The 22,928-nt window shown below is 48.5% G+C and overlaps 1 protein-coding gene across 1 annotated transcript in view; it reads right to left on the reverse strand.

Moving 5' to 3' along the window:
- Positions 1 to 2,630: 2,630 nt before the first annotated feature.
- Positions 2,631 to 22,928, reverse strand: part of Dapk1 (death associated protein kinase 1) — a 153,203-nt gene continuing 132,905 nt past the window's right edge. Inside the window, exons 20-26 of the mRNA XM_041659870.1 lie at positions 19,460 to 19,682; positions 18,323 to 18,511; positions 16,263 to 16,460; positions 15,265 to 15,403; positions 10,524 to 10,644; positions 8,059 to 8,247; positions 2,631 to 5,138 (exon numbers count right to left, since the gene is read on the reverse strand). Coding sequence (XP_041515804.1) covers positions 3,906 to 5,138; positions 8,059 to 8,247; positions 10,524 to 10,644; positions 15,265 to 15,403; positions 16,263 to 16,460; positions 18,323 to 18,511; positions 19,460 to 19,682 — 2,292 coding nt within the window. The 3' untranslated portion in view covers positions 2,631 to 3,905. The remainder of the gene's footprint in view (positions 5,139 to 8,058; positions 8,248 to 10,523; positions 10,645 to 15,264; positions 15,404 to 16,262; positions 16,461 to 18,322; positions 18,512 to 19,459; positions 19,683 to 22,928) is intronic.

Consider the following 22,928-nt stretch of genomic DNA (forward strand, 5'->3'; position numbering starts at 1 on the left):
AACCCGGGCTGTTGCGAAGATAAGGGGTTGCTCTCCTAAACTGACTGTGGGCCCCACTGCTGAGGACAACACTCACACAGACTCGCTGAACATGGAGAAGTTGAGCTAGGGCCTATATGAAACCTTCACCACTATGTTGTTGTGTCTTTGGTGAGGGAAGGTGCTTTGAAGGCTACCAAAAGAAAAACAGAAATACCAATCCAACCACAAAACCTTTGACATACATTTTTTCCTGCTTGCAAAATATGTTAGGGCAATGGTGGACTAGAAGTTGTGGGAGTAGCCAACCAATGTCTGATCTGACTTAAGGGCCCACTCCATGAAATGAAGATTCCCAACACTGCTTGGGCAACCAAGAACCAGAGACTAGATGGGCCAGAGATCTTCTTCTCGCTACTTCTACTTCTTCCCCTTCTTCTCCTTCTTTCTTCTCCTTATTCTTTCCCTTACTCTTCTTTTTATTCTTCCTCTCCTCCAGCCCCCTTCACTCCACTTTCTCCCCTTGCATGAAAAATAAAGAAGATGCAGAGATAATGTACTTGAGTTAATTTTTTACCCTCAGATCGTCGCCTGCCATAGACTTACAGTTAGTTCTGAGTCCTGAAGGGGTACCAAAGCTGGTACCCAAGGCCTCTGATAATAATCAATATAAAGTATATACTATGTCTCATTGAGTCATCAACAGAGAAGCTTCCTCTGGCAGCAGTCAGGAAATGATACAGAGGTCCACAGAGAGACATTATGTGGAGAAAGAGTCTAAATGGGATGTCTCCATCAAATCCCTCCCCTCTGATCCCAGGGAACCCTGTGGAGGAGGAGATGGAAGGAGTGTAAGAGCCAGAGGGGATGGGGGACACCAGGAGAATAAGGCCCGCTGAACCAACTAAGCAAGGTGCAGCTGAGCTCACAGAGACTGAAGCCAACAGGGCCACCATGAGCCTCCACTAGGTCCTCTGCATAGAGATTGTAGCTTTCCGCTTAGTGCTTTTTGGGACTCCTGGGTGTGAGAACTGATGAATCTCTGATTCTTGTGCCTGTTCCTGGGACTCTTTTCTTTCTGTTGGATTGCCTTATCCAACTTGAATATGATTTTTTTTTTTTGCTTTATCCTATTATGTTTGATTTTGTCACATTTGGTTGTTGTCTCTTAGAAGCCTGTTCTTTTCTAGTGAAAGACTGGAATCAGAGGGGAGGGGAGCTGGAGAGGAACTGGAAGGGATAGAGGGAGGGGAAACTATAATCAGGATATATTGTATAAAAGAGTCTATGTTCAATAAAGGGAAACAAATGGGGAAGAAAATGAAGGACCCACATGAGGCAGAGCCATGCACAGGGTCACCTGTGGTTAGACGACCTGATTTTAGCCAAGTCACGACTGACTGAAGTGTGCCATTTTGTCTAATTCTCTTCGTCCCATTAGGTCCAGACCCTAAGGAGTGTGTCGGAAGGAGCTCATCCCTAAGCTGAATTTACTTCTACATTCTGTGTTTTGGATGGAACAAGATCTTCCCACAAAGATAGATAGCCAGTATTCCCACCCCGTACTCCTTACAAGGCTGTGGACGGCCACTGAAGCCTTGAGTGCCTGGCGGAGTTCCCCTCACCCCGTGCACTTGAGAGTGACTGGTCTTCCGACAGGGCAGGCCCACGCTGCATTAGAAGCACTTACACAGCTTCTCTCCTGATCACTCCACACCCATGCAAGGCCTCACTCCCTTCTGACTCAGAACTGGGGGCACATTGTCTCCAGCAAGCAATCATTGGGACAGATGGGGGAAATGGCTAAGTCCTCCACTAGGGGTACCCCAAGAGTTTCCCAAGGATCCCTCTTGTCTGTGAAGGTGTGTGTCCGTCAGTTTCCTGTTACCTTAGCAAATAACTAAGATACTCAACTTATACAGAGTAAAGATTTATTTTGTGGATCCCGAAGTTTGGGTGCATGGTCGGTTGGCTCCACTGTTCTGGTCACGTGCTAAGATGGGAGACCATAATGGGACACATGCAGAGGGCACCCGCCCCTGATCCTCAGTGCTGGGGTTGGCTAAGTGGTTGCTAGGGATTCCCACTCGGGTCTTCACGCTTGCGGAACAAGCTCTCTTCCTCACTCAACTGTCCTCCAGCTCTTTCACCAGCTGAGGAAGGATCTCAAGTAGCTGAAGCTGGCATTGACTCCTTAAGTGTCCATGGTGACCTTGAGCCTCTAATCCTCCTGCCTGTACCCCTTACGTGGTTGGATTACAGGCACGTACCTACACATGCAGTTAGGCACAGGCTAACGGCTCTGGCATCTTCCAGTAGTGCAACGATGGGGACCCAAACCTTTATGGATCTTTGGGGAAGCATCTCAGATGCCAGCTATTAAAAAAGGTAATGGTTACTCCTTGACATCTTTTCAGAGGATCTTCCTGGTTCAACTCTGGCCAAAGGATTCACCGAAGACAAGGACCTCCGTCCTAAGGACCATGTCATCTAATTTTATAAATAAAGAAGCACTTAGACCAAGCACAGTGCTTTCCAAGGGCTGAAGGTTAGTTAGATTGTTTGCATTCTAGATTAGTTGGTGACGTGGAACAGAACACTGGGAGCCAAACTTAAGAGAGAACAACTTCTTCTGAATCAAGGACTAACCAATCAAATGCAATACGCAACAGTTTATTTATAAAACAAAAGAAAAAAAACAAACTTAATTCTTTTACGACATCTTATAGATTAAGTAAAAATACCAGTATTAATATATATGTATATACATAGTGCATATATATATGTACAGATGATACGGTAACGTAACATGCTTCTCAGGACAGAATTAAAACATGTTCCTTCATAGTGATTTAGAATTCGATCACAATCTCAATCACCCCAAGAAAACTTGTTTCTTCTCTTTTCTTTCTCTTTCAGACTTCAAGTACAGGAAGTGATCAAACCAGGATCTCAACATAGGACCCATCTGCTATGCGCCAATGACAACGGACTGCCACAGATTATGAGCTGGGGTCTTCGGAATTCTTAACACGGGTCTCCATAACCCTACACTGTGTCAACCTTCTACCTGAGATGGGAGGGAGCGGTGAGGCATGACGGTCGGTAGGTTTCATGTACATGTATGTTCACATGGATGTCTTAACAAAAGCAACTTAAAAGATGTCTTCTTACAGCAACACTGGCCATGAACACTCTGGGGGGAGGATTCCTTTTTCCTCTTTCCTTGCCAAATGAAACACAGAGCCCCCTCCCTAGAAAAAAAAAGGGGGGGGGGGGAAGAATACCAAACCAAAACCAACAACTCAGAGTGAAGCACCTCTGGCGATGATCAGCGCACAGCAAGGGACAGAGAGGTAGCATTTCCTTGGTGACAGCGCCGGGCTGACTCAGACGATTTCAACACACTCTCTTCTGCAAAAGGCACTCACATACTGTCTGTTTATAAATCATACAGTGGGGTCCAGGCATGGGAGCCTCTCCTACAAATATAAAAGAGATAGGCTGAGGAGCTGCTACAGCAGAGAAAAGGTAAGAAATACACATTGTGGATAAATGTCTGCTCCTTTCTTTCTTTTTCTTTTTTAAAAAAGGATAATTGGTAAGGAACTTTAAATTTTTTTCATTGAAAAGTTTGGAATTCCAATAAAATTATGAATATGAAGCAAGGTATTAGAGAACGAGAGATGGAGTCCAAAACACTGACAGGAGGGGGGCTAGCTTCCCGCGTGGCCAAAGCGAAGCATGTGGTCTGCTCTTGACTGGGGGATGCGTGAGAGGGAGGGGAATGGAGGTAGGGAAGCAAGGAACAGGATGGGGGGGATGTCTTCAGAAGCAGAAGGAATGTACTGAGAAGGATGGGGAGCCCCACCACCACCACCCTTGCATCTCAGTCCATAAAGGCCCTGCCCAAGCCAAGGCTGCCCTCACCGGGACACCACCGAGCTAATGGAATTGTATGAGGTGCCACTGTTACAGCTTGAGGCGTAGGCCTCCTGGCCATTGCCATCAAGGTTGATCTTGAACACGGAGGAGGCCTTCAGTAAGAAGTCGGCAGCGTCTCGGCGCCCCAGCTCCCGGAGTTTGGATATGAGGATGCCGACCGTACTCTCGGGGTAGGAGGTCCATTCCTGCAGCAAGGCATGCGCTGGGCTGGGAAGGAAATCCCTAGGCGACCTGGTGCTGATGTTGTGCTTGGCCACCATGTCTGGGAGGCCCAAGTTCATGGCCAGAAGGCACCAGTCCTTCCCCATGGGGTCGGGTGGGTCAAGCAGACGGCTCAGTTTCCTCCGGGTCAGCAGACTCAGGTCTGACGCGTGGATGTCCATGCCGAGACTGGCCTGTGAGTAGACGTCGTGACACCCGAAGCAGGTGATACTGCTGAAGCTCTCCTTGTACCCTCCCATGGTGTTGGTAAGGGAGCTCTCCTTCAGGGTCTGAGCGCGGAAGAAGTCACGGGGCTGGTAGACCATGACCGGTTCATGGTGTTCCCGCAGCTGCTGGGGGCTCAGGTAGTGCTTTACTGTCAACAACCCCGGCAAGGTGGTGGCCATGACATTCTCGATGGTGCTGCACACCGAGTCCAGCAGGAGGCAGCACTTGATCTTCTCCGTCTCCAGCCCACGCACCTGAACCTCGATGCCCTGGCCGTGGTTGACCAGCAGCACCAACAGCTCGGCGCCTCGGTTGGCGATTCTGCAGCCGCTCACCCACAGGCGGATGTCGGCGTCACCCTCGGCACTCTGCTGGTGGACCCACCGGCACAGGTTGACCTGAACCTTGTGGAAGATGCCACAGGGGAAGGGAGTGAGGTGCTCCACGGGGACGATGCGCACCCCACCGTACACCATCACCTCATCCTCCTCATCCGCCCAGGAGCGCTGCAGGCTGTCTGTTTTGATCAGAGCGGGAACATCCACCATAGTCCCACTACTCAGGTCCCGGGCACAGATGTCCATGGCATCCAGTATCTGTAGTAGCTCCTCCACATCACTGTCGGGGACCAGGCGTTGTATGTCTTCCGTGGTATAACGGCCCCGGTAATGGTGTAGGGCCCGCGGGGTCTCCACGGAGAGCAGCTTCCCCAGGACATTGGTACAGAGCCACCGAGGGTCGAGCAGCAGCACGTCCTGGACCGTCTCACTCTGCATGATGTTGATCTGCCGGAGGCGACAACTTAAAGTCACCAGAGGGAAAGGGCACCCGGGCCAGAGGGGGAATCCACACTCTGCAGCGTGGATCCATCTCTAAAGCCACCCCTGAGCCCTGCCCTAAGGTGGTTCAGGAACATCAGAGGGGCGTTTCCCAGAAACGTGGCCCATGGAGGGAAAAATCCAAAGTATGTAAAGACGGAGGTGAAAGTAGTAACAACCCAAAGCAAGAAATAAACACTGGCGGGAGACGAGGAAAGAAAGTGAGACGAGAAGACAAAAGGACTGGCTTCTGCTGGGACCCGGGTCTAGGAAAGCCCACAATTAATAAAGGAAGCTATCAAAAGAGATTACCGGGCAAATGGAGACCCTTGGACGAAGACCGTAAACTCAGCCACTGTCCTGAGTCAGGGCTGTGTACATATGAACACAGGACTGTGATCATGTGTTTTGCTGAGCTTTGCATGGAGACAGGCAATGATTTACAATGAAGTATGGCACAATAAATTTTAAAAGGTGAGAGAAAGGAGGCAAAGGAAGCAGAATATAAAGACTGGCTCAATGCCAGTTGAGAAGGCGTGGTTTTGTGGTAGTATCTTTCTGTTTGTTACTGTGTGGCCCAGGCTGGACTTGAATTCTTCATCTTCTTGCCTCAGCTTTCTGAGGGCTAGGATTACAAGCATATCCCATGATGCCTAGCTTCCATAGTGATAGAACTTTCTAAGAAAAGGTCTAGAAAATTGCAACTAACATACTAAAACAATATAAGGCTTAAAGACACTTAAAAACAACAACAAAAACTTTTGTGTGTGTGTATATACAAAAAAAAAAAAAAAAGCAAAGCCAAGCCAGAATTCACCTTTTCCTTCCTGGCCCTTAAAGGTTAGTCTAAAAATAATGGCGTTCCCAGGTGGGCTTTCAGTGCAGGTGCCTCTGGCTCCACCTGCTGGCCATGGGGCGCCACTGCCCTAGTGCAGCTTCTTGGGACTTCATGTTTGAGCCTCAGACTTAACTTCTCCAGAGGAGACAGGGCCTTTACCTTTACCATTTCGCCCTAACTAACTTCTCTCCTCCTAAGGAGCTAGTAGTTCATAACCAGACTTAAGGATTCAGCCTCGTAGAACTGGCCCCACCACGAGCGTTCCTTTCCTTTTCTCTCTCTCTTCCATCTCTGTTCCTTTCCTTTTCTCTTTCTCTTCCATCTTCGTTTCCTAAAGTCTCAGGGTCAAGGGGAGAGGAGATCCTACATCGCGACTTTGAAAATGTCTGGTCAAAAACTAGGAGGTAAGAGTATCCTATCAAAGTAGAAAGTTTATTCTCATGGGAAAGCCACCTTTTATGTCTAAACATCTAAATGCCTTCACCCTGTTCCTGTCTTCTTCCTTGCATTCGGTTACTTTACATTACGCCTAGTCAGTCAGCCAATCAGCTGGCCTTACTGTTTGAGGTCCTTCCGGGCCACTGGCTCTAGATTCAGTATTCGTTTCAAGAATACACCACTCAGACAAACGCAGACCCTGACATGACACCCACACCACTCAAATGGAAGCCTTGAGGTGGCACCCCACAACTCAGACAAATGCAAGCTGACAAAACCAATGACCTCAGCGGTTTTCGATATCCCCAGATGCTTTTAATTGTTAATAATTGCTGCTGCTGCTCTGGACACAGCCTAGCTCATGTGGCCACTAGACTTCCTAGGAAGGAGGAGGCAATGGCCCCCATTTTCTGGGGACAGGCATGCAGGATGCAGTCAGGACGGTTTCCATACTGGGCTAAGTGCCATGCAGTTGAGAGTCAATTTCTGTCATTTCTGGTGGGTGTGCTTGCTGAGGGGTCCTGACTTAGAGTGTCTTCCTGTCCACAGACACTGTCATGATGGCACCTCATGGGTTTTTCTTAGTATTTGTCACCCCAGGACTATGTCCACAGCCAGGGCCTCTCAGTTCCCTGACAGCAGCCAGCCTAGAGCTGCCAGGAGGAAAAGGGAATTAGTAGGTGGCTGAGGGGGCAAGAGAGACCCAGTGGCCCAGGACAAGAGTGCTAACTAATGGGGCCTAGAAGACAGCAGCAAACCAAAGAAAACAGACCAGTCGTTGATAGAAAGGAATTGCTCCTATCTGTTGTGAGCTTTGCATACATCTCGCTTCTAATAATACAACTGTTAGCCTGAGATGCACACACATTCCACTCCAAACAACACACCTAGCAGTCTGTTAACATTCTAGGACCCCAATGTCTATCAAACTACTCACATACATGAGTGTATGCATGCACAGGCATGCATGCACACACACACACGAGCACACACACACACACACACTGAACAATGGAATAAGTCTCTCCTTTTAACAACCATCAAACATATTCTATTCAATCTACTCAAGTCAGGGTGTAATAGTAGGAGAGCCAGACCCAGCCTGAACCAGTTTTGATGCAAAAACAATAAGAAAAACTGTGTCAGGAAAAAAAAGCCTCATTTATCATATTATACCTATGCATAATTGGGCATGCACATGACAAAAATCAGGTGCATCATGGGAAGGGACATTCACATTGAGCCAAAGCTTACATAACCTAAACCTGTCAATTAAAATAGAGAACCTCCCAAACCTTGCTCCTTGTAAGCAGACTTACATAAAGAAGAGCCAGGCTCTTGGCCACCCTCACCTGTGACCTGCTGTCAGTCTGGTCAGTGTGTTTCCTTCTGATCTGCACTGCTGCTTGGCTTTCAGAAAACTATTCTTGTGATGTAGGTAAATCAGGCGAGCCATTAGTTCAAGCCCTCAAAAGAGCCTCAAACCCAGAAAGACCAGGCCCAGATTCCGACCACTTGGCAGGGTGAAGAGAGCCTTGTGGGATGAGAAGCCACAGGTAGCAGGGTCCTTTCTCCTCTAGCAGCGGGAGCTCGCCCACCCTCAGCCCTCACCTCGCCCGTGCTGTGCAGCTGCTGCGCGATGCGCCTGAGGTCATCCTCAGAGGCCAGGGGGTTCAGCTGGTCCTGCACGTCATACACAAACTGCTGCAGCGACATCAGCTGGTTGGGTCCGTTGAGTTTCCGCCAGGAGGGCAGCGTTGAGATGATCTTCTCACACAGGTGAGTCATGGGAGGGCAGCCCTACACAGGCAGGTGGGACAGATTAGCCGCTGTGCAGCTGACATTCTGGGAGCCCAGGAGAGACATCACTTATCCACGCAGTGCATACCCAGAGAAGTCAGCGCTTTATTGACTCAGTGAAGGACTCTATCGCTAACCGAGGGTTGTCTCTAGGCATCATCTAATAATCAGGCACGAGGGATTTGATAGCCAAGGTGGTAAAACAAGCCAAGCTATAACATGCCTCACATTCATATAATCCCACACCCTCCTAACGGGAAGCCACACAGCACAGAGGTGTCACACTACTAGTGACACAAAAATCACATCTTATGTCACCTAAGATGCGCTCCTCATTTAAAAAAGAAAAAAAAAAAGCAGAACTGGGAGCCGGAGAAATGGCTCTGGGGTTTAGAGAGTTTGTTGCTCTTGCAGAGGAATGGACTCCATTCCCAGCATCAACATGGTGGCTCATAACCTCCCATAACTGCTGTTCCAGGGGATCTGACGTCTTCTGATCTTTGTGAACGAAAACAACATGCAGGCAAAACGTTCATACACATAAAATAGAAAAAAATGAACACAATTTAAAAGAAAAAGAAAAACTGCCCAGGATAGAGACAGTTCATTTGGACTTGGAGGGTGGCTGGTGATGACAGAGTCACGCCCAGAGAATTCAAAGGCGTCCTGTGCACGAGGGACAGGCGCCTTGCTTCAGATCTGGGAGGAGACCTGGTTTCTTTCCCGAGTATTTGTCCCCATCTGTGGGGCCAGGCCTCCAGACCACCCCCATATGGCGACTGAGACACGGTGCCACCACAACAGGAAGGCAAGGCTCTGTGAGGCACAGGCTGGTGTGTTTGCTATGGGAGGCAGGGATGTCCGAAGAGGACACAGAGTACAGGGTTGCACCACTGGGCCAGAGACGAGTGCACATTCACTCAGGGCACTGGGCACCTCCCTGAGGCTGGTTCAGCCCTTCCCACCATGGCACTCCTGTCTCTCTCTAGGGAATCCTCCATCTGTCACAGGCACAGACACCTCCCTCCTCTATGCATTATTTTCTACTGCACGATTTTCTCTGATGAGGAAAGACAGACTGGTTTTCAAAGGGGTACAATTCCTTGGAAAACTTTTAGAAGGAGTCTCCAAGTTCCGAGTTATTTTAAAAACACTCTCCAGAATTCCCATCATGGTATTTATTACTCTACATGTGTGCACGGATAAGCTTGAGTCACCCACTTTGGGGATCATCCAACTTAGTTCATCCCAAGCAGACAACCCACTTGCCAGTTTATTAAGTCACATTTTCTCTGTTAAAATGAAATAATATTTTTTCTTTCTCCCCCCTTCTTGATACATGTATGTGTTCTTGTATGTGCTCGCAACGCTTGTGCACACGTGTATGCCAGTAGTATTCCTCAATCGCTCTCCACCTCATTGTTTGACAAAGGGTCCCTCACTGAACCTGGGACTCACTGACTGACCAAAGCAGCCGACCAGCAAGCTTCTGGCATCCTCCTGCCTCTAACCTCCCCCCCTCTTTCCCACAGGGTTGGGGTACACGTGTGCCCTTACATGCTTGGCTTTTCTAAGGATTCTAGGGATTCAGACATCATGCTGTACACAGAGGGAGCACTTACAGACTCAGCCATCTCTTTGGCTCAGCTTCTCTGTTTGCTAGCGAATGTCTGTGGACACTGTGACCTCTGAGGACAATGTCTAAGCTGCTCTTAGCGGTTTTAATTATAACCCTGTGAAACCTGTTGTCTTCTTCCATTTCAATTTCAAGATGAACATCCCAATGTCCTCCGCCCTACTCAGAATCTGGGTAGAACTCTATTACATTTGGGGAAAATACAACGCTCCCTTCCTATTTTACCCACGATGTGAACTCAGTCTAATATGGTCTCGTCTGTCAGCACACATCCTTTGGTTACTTTTGTTAGTGGTTATTTTTCTTTTCTGAATTTGTTACACATACTAAAACAAACAGACTAAAACTGCTGGTGTAATTTATAAAAGGAGATGTTATATGTAAAGAACTTGATACATCCTGCAGTGGTGGCTGTTGCCCCTAACAACCCTCCGTCTACTGCCTTGTCTGTTTCTCTCTCTTCCTGCCTCCCCCAGAGTAACAGGAGGACATCACTTGCATACAGACCTTAGTCCTGGCTCCTACTGCCAGCCTATCCCCCAGAAAATCAAACCAAAGTGAGGGCAGTACAGTGGGGTCAACTCCTTGGTCAAGGCTGGCGTCTCCACGGTGGAGTCCAGGTCTCTCCATGTGTACTCACAGAGACAATTTGACTCCGTATTTCTTGCAGGTGATTCCGAAGAACCTTGATGTCCTTAGACCCAGACGCACCCGCATCCAGCACAAACAGCTTATTTGAGACATGGAGGTCATTCCCGAACCTATGGACAAAGCAGGAGCCACATCAGCTCCGGTTCGACCTTCGGTGTTCCCGTGCAGTGGCTGGGTAGCCACTAGCCCCAGAGGCTGATGGGAGGGAAGCAGGGAGGACCCTAGTGACCCCGAACACGCTCTCTGTCCCTGCTGTTAGGTTAACTCTGCTGGTCCCTTTGGATGCTGTGCGTGGGAAATCAGTGTGCTTTTTCAATCATATAAGCGGGTAGAAGAAGAGAAGGTAGAAGAAAAGACAGAAAGATGTCAGAGCCTCCTGATGCAGAGGCTCGGGTGTTTACTTTGCAAAGAGCAGAAAATGCTGCTGAGGGAAGGCTAAGATCAAACAGGACAAGAAAGTCACACCGCGGCTCTAAAACTATTCACATAGACCTCTTCTCACACCAGGAGGAAAGCAGCTGTATCTCTCATTATAATTCAAGATCTGAGTGCCAGCATATTACAAAAAACTGCAATGTCAAACTTTAGGCTTTAATGATTCATTTTTTAAATTTATGTATATGTGTCTCTGATGGAGGAAGGTCATTGGCTAATAAAGGAACTGCCTTGGCCCATTTTATTGGTTAGAAGATAGGTGGGAGGAGTAAACAGAACAGAACGCTGGGAGGAAGAGGAAGTGAGCTCAGACTCGACAGCTCTGCTCGCTGGAGCAGAGACACCATGCCCCGCTCCCGGGCAGACACATGCCATGAAGCTCCGACCCAGGATGGACTAGGCTAGAATCTTCCCGGTAAGACCGGTTCTCACAGATTATTAGAGATGGGTTGATCGGGATGTGAGAATTAGCCTGTAAGTGCTAGAGCTAAAGGGCCAAGCAGTGTTTAAATGAATACAGTTTGTGTGTTGTTATTTCGGGCATAAGCTAGCCAGGCAGGCGGCCGGGGTGCTGGGAACGCAGCCCTGCCGCCCTTATTACTACAAATGGTGCCCACGTGGACAACTGAATCCACAGAAAGCCTGAAAAGGCTTGGGAAAGAGTAAAGCATGTTTTCTGGATAGCAACAATTTCTTGGGTGCATTCTGCTTGCTAGAGGCAAGAAAGCGCTCTCATCTAAGAGAAGCTTCCTGACTCAGCTTTAGCTGCAAAACCCTGCAGCTCATTAAGAGGTCCTGCCACGAAACACTTAAACGGTGTTGACGAAAAGCTGAACGCATGCTTTTTGGTTTTCAGCCGTAGCAGGAAAAAAGCTGCGCCGTTTAAAAATGCCGGCTTTTTGGGCTGTCCTGCCAGGGCAAACTCTGACTCTTTTACGCAGGCGGTTCGTGTGGTTTGCAAGCACAGGCTGCTGAAGCTCGCTTGCTGGCAAGGACCTTGAAATGCCATAGAGTTGTGGCAGTAAACATGCCTACAGCCAGTACCTCAGCCAAGAGGCTGGAAAGCTAAGGAATGGACTGGATCTAGCTGGCAAAGCCACGCCTTTAATCCTACCCATATTGCTCAGTAATTTAAAGGCTCGTGTGGTCAGAAAAAGAGAGATATACAGTAAAGAGAGATTCAAAGACAAAGAAAATTTCTAAATGGTTTGAAGTGTGTTAAAAATATATGCAGACTAAAATTTAAAGTTCTTAAAGTAACAAAAAAAAAAGGAAGAGAGTTGTTGTATGTGGTACACACCTTTAATCCCAACACTTGGTAGGCAGAGGGAGATAGACCTCTGTGATTTCAAGGTGTGGTAGCACACGCCTTTAATCCCAATGCCTGGGAGGCAGAGACAGGCAGATCTCTGAGAGTTCAAGGACAGCCTGGTCTACAGAGTTACTTCAGGTCAAAGATACAGAGAACCTATCTCAAAAAGCAAAAAGTTAAAAGTAAAAATAAACAAAATAGAGGTTAAAATAAAACGAACAAAGATGGAAAATACACAGAGAATCTTGATACTGTATGCTATTATGCTCTCTTTGAATTGTTTGAATGCTGAGGAAGGAGCAACAGCTGCTAAAAGATATTTATTTGTAAATGCTGCTGAACTAATCAAACATAGATATTTTGATGCCTTGACATTGAAATTTGGATCTAAGGACATGATGCTTTGGAAAGGAGTTTCTTATTTTGTTTTCACAGAGGATCAGACCTTGTGGATTGCATTTATTCCGATTTGGTATGATGGACCACGCCCTCCTGAAGGGATGTTGTGAACATCTTCAGAAAATTGCTTCACTCAACTGCCAACTGAGATGAAACTAGCACACAGGTTATACCATGAAAGACCTAATTAACGACGCCCCCATTCAGCAGGAAGCAGTTTGGAGACAAAAAACTGCGCCCATGTTCCCAAATATGGTTTATAAATGTCCTTTTACATTTAAAGGGGGATATGATATAGATATGAATAATTTACATTAGTATAGATTTTGCTTTATTGATCGAGATTTAAGGTCAATTTTGTTATATATGTAAGTGTTTCTGATTTTGATTAAGGTATTGTGATTGTGTAGTTCATTTAAATATGTACTGTATAATTAAGAAATATATAACTGAGGACTTTTCATGACAATGAGACACTCTGCTCCTGGCAGCACCAATCTACTTCAAGAGGAAGATGGGCATCGAAGAGGCTCGTTATGGAGTTTGATAGCCATTTGGGCAAGAAACTGCTCTTGCCTGGACTATTGCATAAACTGGACACAGAGAACCCACAGAGAGAGGACTACTGAACTTGCCTAAGGTGAGATGATCTTTCGGGGTTCCTGATTCATGAAAGAGTCTGCGAGACATTCTGCAGGACACAACAGATAGTGACTGAACTGACTTTGAATTTTCCTGCTTTATGGAAATGTCTACTGGATACCATGGGCCTGAAGGCTGAAGATGGATGCCCCAACGGTACAGAGGAACTTTGGGTGACTGTCCAGGCAGCGAGATGTCTCTGTCATTTCTAGAGTTTTAAAAGTTGCTTTTTTCTTGTTTGCTTACGTAGTATTGTATCTTTCTGGAGTCTTTGATGGAGTTAAGAATAGTTAGTTATAGTTATAGTTTTCCTTAGTTATGATAAAGATTATTGTAACTTTTACTTGATAACTGTTTTGTTATATGTAATTTTGCTATGTTAAAGTTAAAGCTTTTTTTTTTGTTTAAACCGAAAAAGGGGAAATGATGGAGGAAGGTCATTGGCTAATAAAGGAACTGCCTTGGCCCATTTTATTGGTTAGAAGATAGGTGGGAGGAGTAAACAGAACAGAACGCTGGGAGGAAGAGGAAGTGAGCTCAGACTCGACAGCTCTGCTCGCTGGAGCAGAGACACCATGCCCCGCTCCCGGGCAGACACATGCCATGAAGCTCCGACCCAGGATGGACTAGGCTAGAATCTTCCCGGTAAGACCGGTTCTCACAGATTATTAGAGATGGGTTGATCGGGATGTGAGAATTAGCCTGTAAGTGCTAGAGCTAAAGGGCCAAGCAGTGTTTAAAAGAATACAGTGTCCGTGTAATTATTTCGGGTATAAATCTAGCCGGGTGGTGGGAAGCAGCCCTGCCGCTCATATTACTACATGTCTCTCTGTGTGTGCCACCTGCACAAGAGGGCACTGGGTCCCCTAGAACTGGAGTTACAGGCTGTTGTGAACTATATGTGTGGGTGCTGGGAACCAAACTCAGGTACCCTGGAAGAGCAGCCATCTCTCCAGCTGCCAAGTTTACGCTTGCTCATAGAGCCTTGGAACACGGTACGGAATGAATGTGGTCTGTCCTCCAGGGGTGCCTCCATTATAGAGGCTCTGTCCCCAGGGAGGTGATGTGTCTAATGGGGTCTTTAAGAAATCACGCTTAACTGAACACTGCAGTTTCAGGGGTGCTGCCGTGCCAAGGATTACGGTAGCTTCCAGAAAATCTGTGAACTGTCAAGAGAGCCTAATTCAAATTCCCTCCCTGAATTCCTATCCTTACACATTGTCCACCATGATGCCAAACACCAGGAAGTGATGTGATCAAGGGGTCCTCACAGGACTGACGAAATGGGGTTTAGACTTCTTGCTTCCTAAGCTCTTAGCTAAGAGCATCTTCTTCTATTAGCAACCCAACTTCAGGTGTATCGCTACAGCAATAAAAATTACCAACAGATTCTAAGTAAAAACTTATATTTACGTCCAGTTCTTTATAAGAGAAACAAGGGTCTTATATGATAATACTCAACAGGAAGGCACTCGGATCTTTTCTATTCTGTTCTGTTCCATCCCATCCCAACCTACTCCATGATGTAGCTTGGACGTTAACCTAAGTAATGTTATAATCCAGTGTATACCTGCAATTGACATGTTGGGAAATATTGACCAGGGTGCTGCTACCCATGTCAATTCCGAAAGCCTGAGAACAGAAGCCACCTCTGTGTGGAGGTACTGGGTGAGAAGGTGAGAGCAGCCTGTGGCCTTTTACCATGCTCTGTTTGCGTATAACAGCTGTATGACCTGTGTAATTAGTACTCATTGCTTTGATGAAAATGAAAAGTTTAACAAAGGGGGAAGTTCCTTCACCCGCTCCACCCCACCCCACCCGAGCAGGGCCACATGTTCTCTGCTGCATCCTCTCACCCGACCCAGTTCCCCTGTTCAGATGCTCACCCCATCCCCCCAGATGCTCACCCCACCCCACCCCCACCCCTGTGGGCTGCGCTCACCTGTTCCTGATCTCTTTCAGCAAGGATATATCCTTATCATATCCAAACTCGCCTCCAGCAGGCCGAGGGATGTTCATGATGTCAGCATGTGTGGCTACCAGGACAACTCGGAGTGGGTTCTTCAGCTTGCCTCCAAAAGCTGAGGGAGAAAGTGTACCCTTTGAGAGTCTGATCTCCTCCCTGGCTGGTTTCTCCTGCCCCAAAGGCAATGTGCTGGCCTCCTGCCTAGACCCCCTGTGCAGGTGACATACAACCTGCCCACAGGCTAGAGGGCAGGACTAGGGAGTACGGCCTCTGGTTCTGATCCTCCGCTAGAGTTCTCAGCAGAGACAAGGGCAGACTGCAGGACAAAAAGCTGCTCTTGGGGGCTCCCTTAAAGAGACCACATGTGAAGGAGACATTTGCAACCACAGACAGCTTTCACGGGAACAAAAAAAGCCTTCTGAATGAAACCACACACTGGAGAAAGCCAAAGACAAGTGGTCTCCAACTCACACAGGCAAGGCCTCTGCTCACAGGAGTGTTTTAAAAGAGATGTGGCAAAGGAGAAAGAAGAGGCAAAACTACGTCCCCTGGGAGATCAGCCCTGCTGATGTCATGAGCCTGGGCTTTCGGTCGAAGGAATATGGCTGCTGAGCATCACCCCAAACCAGGGACAGCTGCTCCTGTTGGAGGCCGAGCCCCCTAGCCAACGTCATGAGGCAGGCTGCCTGGGCCTTTTCACCAGGGCCGCAGATGGAAAGATAACCCCTTCTGCTGCTGATGCACCAGTACTTTCCAGAAGGGAGCAGGAGCCGTGGACGGAGGACTCCACAGTGCGCTCAGCCATGAAGACCTTGGTGAGGAAGTGCAGCAGGGGTGAGAAGGGGCTACCAGGGATGGTTCAGAACTGGGAGGAGGTCAGAGCTGGGAGTCCCATTCTGTAGGGTCTAAGTGCGGCCAACACGAGGACCCCAAGAGAAGCATTGCAGAGGCAGAGGAGGAAGGACCTTGCTCACCTATGGGTTCTTCAACTGGGACCAGAGACTTCAAGAAACTGAGCCAGAAAATCACTTGGTTCAGTTGGATCTCGTAGGGTTCTTCTAGACTGAAAACGATGACATGGATGGATGTGGGATCGTTGGCAGCGAAGTAGTCATAGCAACAAAAGTACACGGGGTTCCCAGAGAACTCCCATACACTGAAATCACCAACTCCTTCAGAAAGAAAGCAAAGGCTGCAATCAGGAAACATCCCACCTAACTTCAGGGGCTGTTAGCATTCTAGGGACTCTGCACAGGGCTTGTGACACCTGCAGCATGTGTCTGTGTAAGGACACAGCGACTTCTGCACAGGTCCCTGTCCAGTGCTCTATGCCTATCCCTCTCATCTACGCCTACATGACCCCCCTAAAGGTTTTCATTAAGATCGCCTTGGCTGTATCTACTGTATGTTTACTCCAAATTGCCGGCAGATATATGTGTGTTATAGGCATGTGGGGCCAGAGGCAGACATGGAAGTGCGTGTATACAAACAAACTTTTGCTTTCTCTCCCCTTTCATATTATTATATAAAGAGGGTGAGAGCCAATCATGGAAAGAGATCAGTCCTGTCAGATTCCACAGGAGAATGAGCCAAACACGCAGAACACACACACCCTGTAATTGGAGGCTCAGCATAGTATGGAAAGTTCTCAGACCAGAAATAGAACTTTCAGCACTGGAGTCCTGGTTTGTGGTGGGGATTTTGAGTGAGTCCCAGATATGAGCGCCTCCTTTCTTCATGTTGCCAGGCCAGCTCTGTCCAGGGATGCTGGGGAAAAACACAGTTTAAAATGGGGGGGGGGGGGGGACATGGACTTTAATCCCAGTCATTGGGATCAGGAGCTCTTAGACCTGGGCCCTTGGGGAAGCCCTGGGGACCCAGCAGTCCATGCTGTTACAGATCTCAGGTGATTTAGGCTGGTGTTAGATAATCACAGCTTCAGGTAATGTGTCCCATTTAAACTGGTGTTAGATAATCTCAGCTTTAGGTAATGTGATGTTTTTCACTAAGATAATCACAGGACCTCACCAGTGTGTCTAACCTGTGGTCTGTGGGCCACATTCCAGTACAGCTAGGAATGTGATTCAACACACCTGTGAATGATGTCATTGCCACAGTGTTGAAGGGTTGGACACACCCTGCTATCTTCTGAAATTCTCCCACGGCAGACAGGACAGCAGCTCTGTCACACACATCCCTCCCGACGCCCTCTGGGCGTGCCCATCCCTGTGTCTTTGTCCCTGTTGAGGATCTGTGAGCTGCAGGCTGCATCCCCAGTGACCTGATGGAATGGCAGAGCCTGGGGCATGATGGGAGGTGGTCATGTGCGAGGCCCTCAGGTAGATGTTAACACCTCATTAACTTTAGCGCCTTGAGAGTGGGTTATTATAAAGAGAGGTTGGCCACATCCCAGCTCTCTGGCTTCTTCTCAGCATGCGGCCTCTCCTGCCATGATGCTTTCTACTTGAGACCTGGCAGGAGTGCCCCACTCTGCAGTGTGGGGTACTAAGAGGGGAAGTGTTGAAAGGTGGTGGTAGAGGAAGGTAGAAGTCTGGGGTGCTACACTGAGGCTCTCCTAGGTTGCATGAAAGTCTGGGTCTCATAAGCAAACACAACAACAAAACACTCAAAGAATTCTCCACGTGTATGCCGGTGTTAGCCATGATGTCATTGTGTAAAACATCGCCTTTTCAAACTTGCTTCATCACCATGAGGGGCTGTGTGCATCATTAGATCCCCACCTATACAGGCAGGGGGTCTGCTTTTCAAAAGGTACTAATCACCCAATCTACTTATTAAGTACCCACTGGGTGCTAAGTGTTTTGCTAGGTGCTGACAGTGCCCGACTATGTAGTTTTGCTTCTAGTGTGTTAGCTAGCTATGGCTCAGGCCTGAGTCGGCCCCATCAATAGTCTGCACAGGACTTTCCTTGGATATAGCAAATACTGCTTAGCAAAAGCTGCCTTTGGGTCAGGACTTGAAGCCCCGTGAAAGAAAAACCCAAATTCCTTCCCTCCGGGTAGGTGGGGCATACCGTTCAAATAAGCGTTCTGGATGTCGATGGCCTTGGTGGACTGGTCGTCGGCCGAGCAGTGCAGGTGATGGGACGGAGCCACAAACACTTCCAGCATCCCTTTGGTGAGGCCCGGCTCGAACATCATGCTGCGGCTCCTCACGCTCACGTTCTCACAGCCGGGGTATAGGTTGTTAATGCTCACCGAGACTGTAGAACAAAGGGTTAGGACTCAGGATGTGGGGTTCCCAAAGCAGGGGAGGAGGAGAGAGGTGGATGGTGAGGGAAGAGGTGGGTTGTGAATGCTCACTGAGACTGCAGAATGAAGGGTTAGGACTCAGGACGTGGGGTTCCCAAAGCAGGCAAGGAGGAGAGGGGTGGTTGGTGAGGGAAGAGGTGGGTCTGAGAAAGGGAGGGCTATGGAATGGAGGATTAGATGCATGTCCATTGCAGTGTATCTTTCTATAGTTCCCAAGCCTCACGGGAGCATTGGGGACCCCCAGGAATGTCTCATGCCCAGCACCCGTGTTTAGGACAACCACCTAACAGGAATGGATATGGTTAGCTGGCTGTGGGCACAAGGTAGCAGAGGAGGACAGGCAATATTGGCAGGAGGCCTTTTCTTCCTACGTCTTAGTGATAAGTGTTCATGGTGTGGATACAGGGCTGAGACAGGCTTGTTTATAGCAAAATAAAAGCTATAGCTTGTGAAATCACAGAAAAAAAAAACATTGTTGACTATTGCCCTCTAGTGGCAACAGGAGGCAGACTTGAAGGGAGAGCCTATTTTGGGCTGAGGGTCTTCAGCAACTTCCTAGGCAGGTGGTCAAGAGTTGTTCCCAGGAGGCTGAATGCCTCCCTCTCTGGTACAGACACATCAAGACGGCCACCGTCCCCAAGGGAGCCACAGAACAGAGTGAGGCTGTGGCTGCAGGTGAGAAGTGTATGTAAGGATCTTTGGAAAGTCAAGTCCCCACCAGCCTGAGTCACCCCAGTGTGAGCTCAGAATCCCCAACACTTGTCTCACTTCAGGAGCACTGTGAGTTTCTCCAGAGTAGCTAAGGACCTGCTGGAACCTCAGCCTTTGCCTCCGGCACACCTCACTCTAAAGGCTGTAAACCCAACAACCTCAGGAAGTGTGGCCCGGGGAGCGCCTACCTGTTGGCTTAGCAGCCAGGGGCGATGGAGGGAAGCGGGTGGAGTTCATGGAGGAGAGCCTGGGCCTGCGCCTTCTGAAGAAACTCCTCAACAGCCCACACTTGAGAGACTCCACCAGTGTGGATTTCCCAGACCCCGAGTGGCCGAACAGTTTGAGTTTGATTCTTGGCTGGAGATTCTGCGTGGGTCGGAGCTGCTGGATGAAGAGTCCTCTGTGTGTGTCCTGGAAGAGGGGAAAAGTGAAGCTCTTAGCAGACTGGACCCCGTGGTTCTTGGCTTTCTGGTCCTGGGCCTGTACTTCCTTCTCTAGTCAGGAATATATTTCTTTGCTGGCTCCACAGAAATGTTTCCAAGCTAAAGGAAAACACACAGCATGCAGTCACTGTTCTGAAGAATGTACGTCAGGGGTTCTAGTCTCTCCCCTTGCTGTCAATCATCTCTGCTCGCCCATCTCAGAATCCCTTTGTCATTGCAGGACTCCCAGTCCATTGGCATTCACTACCCCTGCAATCTGTTCAGCCCCTGGCAACCTCTGTCCCCTGTCTCCGGATCTGCCTGTTCCCATGGCATCTGGATCCAAACAAATTGGGTGGAAAAACCTGTGAAGCATCAACTTAGGCATGAACTAAGATGAACTCTGTCTGACCAGCTAAGGGTCTGTTCCTCTGTGTAGAGAGCCTGGGGCATGGGTGGTACCGTCATGGCATAAGAGGGTTGTCGCGGCTCCTTTCTGGGTTGTGACGGGGTTCCTTGAGGGCCACTGTGATGGTATATGCAGGCCTTTTTCTATTTGTATGGAAATTCTGGTCCCTTCACAAGAAGCCTGTTTTGGTACGTATGGGAGATGGATGTATTTTAGATCCCTGGTGACACTACTGCCCCCTCCTGGGCGCTATGGGAAATGGATGTATTTTAGATCCCACAACGTGAGGGTGTTTGGGCACTGGATGGAAAGGTGTGCCTCTATATCTCCTACAGTGAAGGATATTCTGGGTCCCCGAGGACTTCTGAGTACCTGATCAGTGTTTACACACGAGAGAAATCTTCTGAGAAGTCGTCTCAGCTTAGGGCTTAGGTGCACGTTTGCACATAACTGGGGGGTGGGGGTGGGGGAGGGGAGCAGAGTTTTCCAAGATTACAAGTATCTTACAAATTGGCTGGCTCATATAGTGTTTAAACCTTTCTTTCTTTCTTTCTTTCTTTCTTTTTCTCTTTCTTTCTTTCTTATCTGTGTGCACACTGCCGTACGTGTTAGAGGCTGCATGAGAGGGACGGTTCTCTCCTTCCACCATGAGGGTCCTCAGGCTGATAACAGACACCTCTATTTCCTAAGCCATCTTTTTGGCCCTGTCTAGACTTCTGTTTGGCCTTTATGCATTGAGACTGTTGGAGCCCTTGCTACCCCTGGAGCTGTGCTGCTCGAGTTGCTGTGTCAACAGTCCAATGGGCACCTGTGGTGAGTGCTCAGTAACTCCGGGGCGATGGCAGACTCCCTAGATCACTACCAGGGCACCAGGGACCCAGGGCCCAGCATTTTCATGCTGAGTCTGAGATTTTACAGAGAAGGATCCATCCGCAAGATGTTCTTAGATCAGTGGGATGGCCTTATGGAAGGAGTGTCGTGAGCTCCCAGGTGACTGATACAGAAGCTGTGTCTACGCCTCCCCTTGGCCAGGTAAGGAAACAGGACATGGAGTAAATCAGAATCTACTACTGGACCCTTTACCCTCTGTGGAGTGTCAAAGGCTCCTCGGTCCTTCGCAGAGTGTAAAAGGGAGGTGAACGGAGCACACACAGACAGGAGGCGGAATCTCAGGCACAGGGGACCACACAAGCCATTCGCAGGCCATCTCACTGAAGACAGCCCCACTGGGGCACTGTCTCAAACACGAGGTAACCGTGGTGGCCTCTAGACTTTAGTAAGATTCATAAACCACCACTAGGAAAGTGAGCAAAGTGAGCCCTGCCTACTTATCTTTCTATAGGGTGTGGCTCGTCACTTTGGCACCTCTTTGTGGCTTTGTTTCAGAGGCAAACCTATTCACTGCTGGGGCAGTGAGTGGAGCATGCCCACCTGCCTCCAGAGCTGGGGCTGGTCACTCATGTCTGAATCATATGCCAGCCAGCTAATTAATAACCGATTTCAACACACCCTGTTTTATAAAAGAGGACAGTGTTTGGCTAAATCTATACCTTGGCTTTTATATGAGGCCCTTAACTCTGGGTGACCACGCAAGCAAACACATATTCTCACATTTAAAGTGGGGGCCAGGGACATCAGACTGGAGTGGGTTTCCAAGGAAGGAATCCTACATTACCCCCTCCTGCCTATGTCCAGGTTCCTTTCATGCCTTCTCTTCTGTCCACCAAGAGATGACAGCCTTGGCCTGGAGGCTCTAGAGCAGTAGTTCCCAACCTTCCTAACGGTGCAACTGGCTAATACAGTCCCTCATGTTGCAGTGACCCCCCAACCATAAAATTAGTTTCATGGCTACTTCGTAACTGTGATTTTGCTACTGTTATGAATCATAATATAAATGCCTGTGTTTTCCCATGGTCTTAGGTGACCCCCTCTGAAAGGGTCACTCGGCCCCTAGGTTGAGAACTGCAGTTTTAGAACTTAAGCCAGGAGGAATACTTTCTCACAGGGATGGGAGGAGTATACTGCAGTCTTGGAAAACAAGACAGAGCAAAAAATCCTCATCCTCATGTGTGAGGGACTCTAACCACATGCTGCGGGATGATTTCTCCTGCTCCTCACTTCAAACCCTGGAGATTCTAAACCCAACGAGTTGACACAGGTTTCTATAGCCCTCCATGGGCAGTCGGAACATTTTCACTTCTGGCCACTAGATGGCACAGCAGAGACAAGCTGAGGAGCCTGGAAGGCCGTTTTCATCAACTGTTTTCCTACCCCAAGGAATGGCTCCAGATCAGTTCTAGAAGGTGCTATGTATGTTAACTGGTTTGGCGGGAAGCGCGATTATAGTTCACCAGAGTGAATAGTTAACTGAGTGAATAACTCTAAGGCTAGACCTAGCTCCAACCTAGACTGGCCAGGCAGGAGCTTGTCCACCCAGTACCCGGGAGGAGTAGCCAGCTGGGGCAATGGTGTTTCTTCAGTCTTTCTCAGGTCTTATGGTGTGCACCAGTGTGTGTTCCTTGGGTCTGTGGATGTGACTGGATCACACACAAGGCCAAGGGCACTAGAGGTTTGGGTGAGTTCTCTCTGTTCAGACTGGACATCATTTGGTAAGAGAACACTAAGGAGTATGGGTTTATGATCTGGAACCTTCCAGGTGGTTGTGGGGGAAGGGGTTGTCAGACAGGTTACACTCACCACTGAGGAGCTTGCTTTAAGTGCTTGTTTAGGTAGTTACTCATTTGTTAGCAATTGGCCAGCCAAGTCCAGCACCATGCTGGCTATCAATGGCTCCCACTAGGCTCTCCTCCAGACCCTGACACCACA

Source organism: Microtus oregoni, unplaced genomic scaffold (genome assembly GCF_018167655.1).
Source record: "Microtus oregoni isolate MIOR12 unplaced genomic scaffold, Mior012 000011F_ref0000422, whole genome shotgun sequence".
NCBI classification, from domain to species: Eukaryota; Metazoa; Chordata; class Mammalia; order Rodentia; family Cricetidae; genus Microtus; species Microtus oregoni.